Source organism: Coturnix japonica, chromosome 2 (genome assembly GCF_001577835.2).
Source record: "Coturnix japonica isolate 7356 chromosome 2, Coturnix japonica 2.1, whole genome shotgun sequence".
Classification (NCBI taxonomy): domain Eukaryota; kingdom Metazoa; phylum Chordata; class Aves; order Galliformes; family Phasianidae; genus Coturnix; species Coturnix japonica.
In genome coordinates this window covers 92,402,213-92,405,823 of record NC_029517.1, presented here as the reverse complement: position 1 = coordinate 92,405,823, position 3,611 = coordinate 92,402,213, and the positions used below count along the sequence as shown (strand labels likewise).

Below are 3,611 nucleotides of genomic sequence, written 5' to 3'. Positions count from 1 at the left end.
TACAGAGTGTGAATGAATCCTTTGTGTATTTATCCTTCTGTATGTGAAACAGGACCATAGCACCGTGGGTTTGACAGGGGCTATGAAAAACAATCCCTGTGCTCTTGGGGTCAGAATTGCACCTTTGGCAATCAGGGCAGTGGCAGTGGGTGCTGCTGGTCAGTTCCCAGGAGCTCTGGCTCAGCACCATCCTGCTGTGAAGCTCAGGGGCTGATGAGAGGTGATAATGTCATCCTTGACCAATGGCTTAAAGCCCACCTGGAGGCGGGAAGGAACTGAAATTCATACTTCTGGTTTGCTTTGATTTGTGAATCTTCTTAACCTTTGTCTAGGGCTGAAGCAAAGAACTAATGCTGCCTCTAGAATGTCCTTCGCTCAGGGTGCTGAAATCCAAAGTAGCTGAGATGCACAGAGTGCCAGGCCACAGAGGATGCGACCAGCGGGTGTGTGAGGGCAGCATGAGCTGTGCTGCGATGGATGGGCTTCATCACACAGCGGGGGGAGGCGCACAGACAGGTGAGTGCTGCTGGTGGGCCTGGAGAGCAGCCACTGCCAACATCATGACAGAAGCAGTCTTAAATGGTATCTTAATAGACTCAAATTTAATGAAAGCACATTATAAACGTACCATCGCCACAACTTGAGACAGTTTTGGTTCATCAACAATAACATGAGGTAGACTGACTAGTGAAGCTAAATTCACCAAGGTTGTTTGTTTTTTTTTTGGTTAAGAAAACTTTACACAAGGAAAGCGACGTTCGAACCCTCTTCCAAAAGTCACAGAAAGCAATTACATAAGTTAAGCAAAAAAGCATCTGAATATGATTCTTTAAATCTTAGTTTACATTCAAATTTAACCTGTGAATAGGCAATAACATCTACAAGTAAAATATCACGCTGACCGCTGTAATACATTCATAGGCGTGGCCATGAGGGCGAGGCTTAAACTCAAGGTGGAATAGCGCTAATCCAGATGTCAACCAAGGGGCTCCTTTCCAGGAAGGTGCTGGACAGGCCAACGTGTAATAGGGCCCATTTGTGTCCTATTGCCCTGCAGTTCAGACCTCCTCCTGTCTGTGCAGGTGGGAGCTGAGGTAACCTAGCTGCCAGGTTCGCTATTTCTTGGTACAGGAAGGCCACCATGCTGACATTCTGCTGCTGACCTCAACCTCCGCGACAACTTTGCACTGTTTCACCAAAGGGCTGCATCCTCACAGCAGTCTCAGCATCTGGGATTTTAAAACTTCTTAGTGCAAACATGGAGTATGTGAGCAGAGAGGATCTGATTGCTGAACACCCAGCAGCCGAACCTTTAATATCGCGCTGAGAGCCGGAGCTGCCCTTCAGCCCCTCCGGGCAAACCAGAACTTCAGGGCCGCAATCAGGGACAAAGCAAAAGCTTCAGCACCCACCTTTGTGTCCCTGCAAGAGTTCAAATATAAGGCAGGCTGGGCTGCAGGAAAATCCAAAACCCATCTGCAGAAGGGCAGTGCTCAGTTGGAGTTTGCTAAATCTGCTGCATCAGAGTTAAGCTACACAAACACGGGCAACTCATTTTCCTTTTGCCTCAGCCTAAGACATGATGGGCTTTCTTTTCATCTGTAAACATCTCATGAGATAAAACAGTTGCTCAGTTACCACAGGGTGTGGAAAATAAGAATGCAGCTTTGGCAGCTCCTCCAGTGAGTGGCAGCTACGTATCAACGGCCTGATTCCATTATTTTTCAGAGATTTAATTAACATACCTGGGCTTCTCTTAAAAACGCTGCATTTTTTATTCTAATAAAGGCATCGCAACGTGCTGGGAGATTTTCTCTCTTAATAACACATGGGAACATCAGCTGGGTCACCAATGCTAAGGGCAGGAGTGAGACCGTGTCCCAGGAGGATTTAACCCTGACAACCACATTCCACTGCTCTGGATTCCACTCAGACAACATACAGATTCCTGACTCTTGTCCAGCAGCAGAGCACAGTGTGACCATCACTACAGTCAGGAGATCAATGAAGAACAAAGGTCTGATGGCCTCAGGGGGTGCATCCAATGGGCACCACTGCATCTGGACAGAAGCCCCCCTGAGCAGCTTCAGCTCCTTGAGACTTCTCCCCTTCAGATGCTGTAAGAGCTCCTTCATTTGAACTCATTTTTTTTCTCCCCATTCCAGCTCAGGCACTGTTGTCCTCCCAGAACCTCTGTCTGATACATTCTGATTTACATAGAGGTGGGAAGTGATGGAGCTCAGCTCTGCAGCCAACTGCAGCTGACTGAGAAGGATCTAAGCAGTGCTTGCCCTCCTAACCCCAGGCACCGTACAGTCATTAAGGTTGGAAAAGACCACTGAGACCATTTAAGTAAGTCTTAGTGAGCATCTGTCACCATCCGCACAGCAGGACACACAGAGGAAGATGGACCACAGCTTTTCAAAACTTGGAGAAGTGGGGAACCTGAAGGTCTCCTGCAGGCAGGTTGTGCTGGGCTCCAACTGAAGGGAGCCTCTACAGGAGCAGCCTCCTCACCACGTGAGCCGGCAGCTTTATCCCTGGAGGTGAGGAACTCCACAGTGGGACGTAGTAGCATCACGAGCAGGACCCGAGAGCACTGCCCTGTGCCTGCCATGCAGCTGCTGCTTTGTTCAGGTCCGAGTAGTAAACTTTGAACACCTGTGGAAATTTTGCCAAAGACAGTTTCAGTACAAACACAATTACAAACTTTAAACTAACACTGCACAGAGAACGAGACTATTCCTTTTAATACAAATATCTACCATACATTGTAGTTTCAAACCCCTGAGTATTACTGTACCGCAGTACAGTCTGTAGAGAGACAGTGGGCTCTCCTCTGCGTATCTTCAATAAACCCCATACGCTGCATTGAGCTTTTGTAACACCTTCAAGTGAGCGGCTGCTGAAGGCGGCTTCTTCCTGAACTAACTCAGCTGGAAACAGGGAGAATTCCCCATCAGCCAAATTCTGTCCTCTTCCCAGACCCTGCAGCACGGTGGCAGCATGATCAGGGTCGACGGTTGGGACCGACGTGACAATAACTGGAATCCATGATCCTCAAAATTGGAACTGTTGTGATCATTTGAGAGCTGGGAATAAAGCCTGCTTTCCAAGGCTGGGGAATCCCTTTTGAGTAGTCTTGATAAATATTGGTTGCACTTTGCTCCACAGTGATTGTACTTTTTAAAACAAACAAACAAAGAAAAGTGTTCTCTTTTTTTTTTCCACGATGGGTGTCTCCTCAAAGCTTATATATGGCGCCCGGTAAGAAAATAGAGTGGTTTGTCGTCACTGCTGTTAGCAGTCTGGAACTCATCCCGAAGGCGGAACTGCCACTCGTCCTCCAGCTCCAGGCGGACGATGGTCTGTCGCAGCGAGCTCCGGTCCTGGCATATGACGCACAGTGTGGCACCTTGGGGTGAAATACAGGAGAGCCTTAAGGAACCGTAACAACTCTTCGCTTCATTCCCTGCCTGACAGGATCGTAGGTATGAGGTGCTGCTGTCAGTCACAGCACAGAGAGCATTAACCTCCATCCACGATCCTTAAATCGTTAGTGAAGTAATTCTGCCACCCTCAGCATGGGATGCTGATGTGCTCAGATGCCA

General features: G+C 48.2%; 1 protein-coding gene across 9 annotated transcripts in view; it reads right to left on the bottom strand.

The window, feature by feature from the left end:
• Positions 1-580: 580 nt before the first annotated feature.
• GREB1L (GREB1 like retinoic acid receptor coactivator) overlaps positions 581-3,611 on the bottom strand; it is a 107,996-nt gene continuing 104,965 nt past the window's right edge. For all 9 annotated transcript variants that reach the window (XM_015855406.2, XM_032442684.1, XM_015855407.2 and 6 more), the window contains one exon: positions 581-3,415. In XM_015855406.2, coding sequence (XP_015710892.1) covers positions 3,252-3,415 — 164 coding nt within the window. In that variant the 3' untranslated portion in view covers positions 581-3,251. The remainder of the gene's footprint in view (positions 3,416-3,611) is intronic.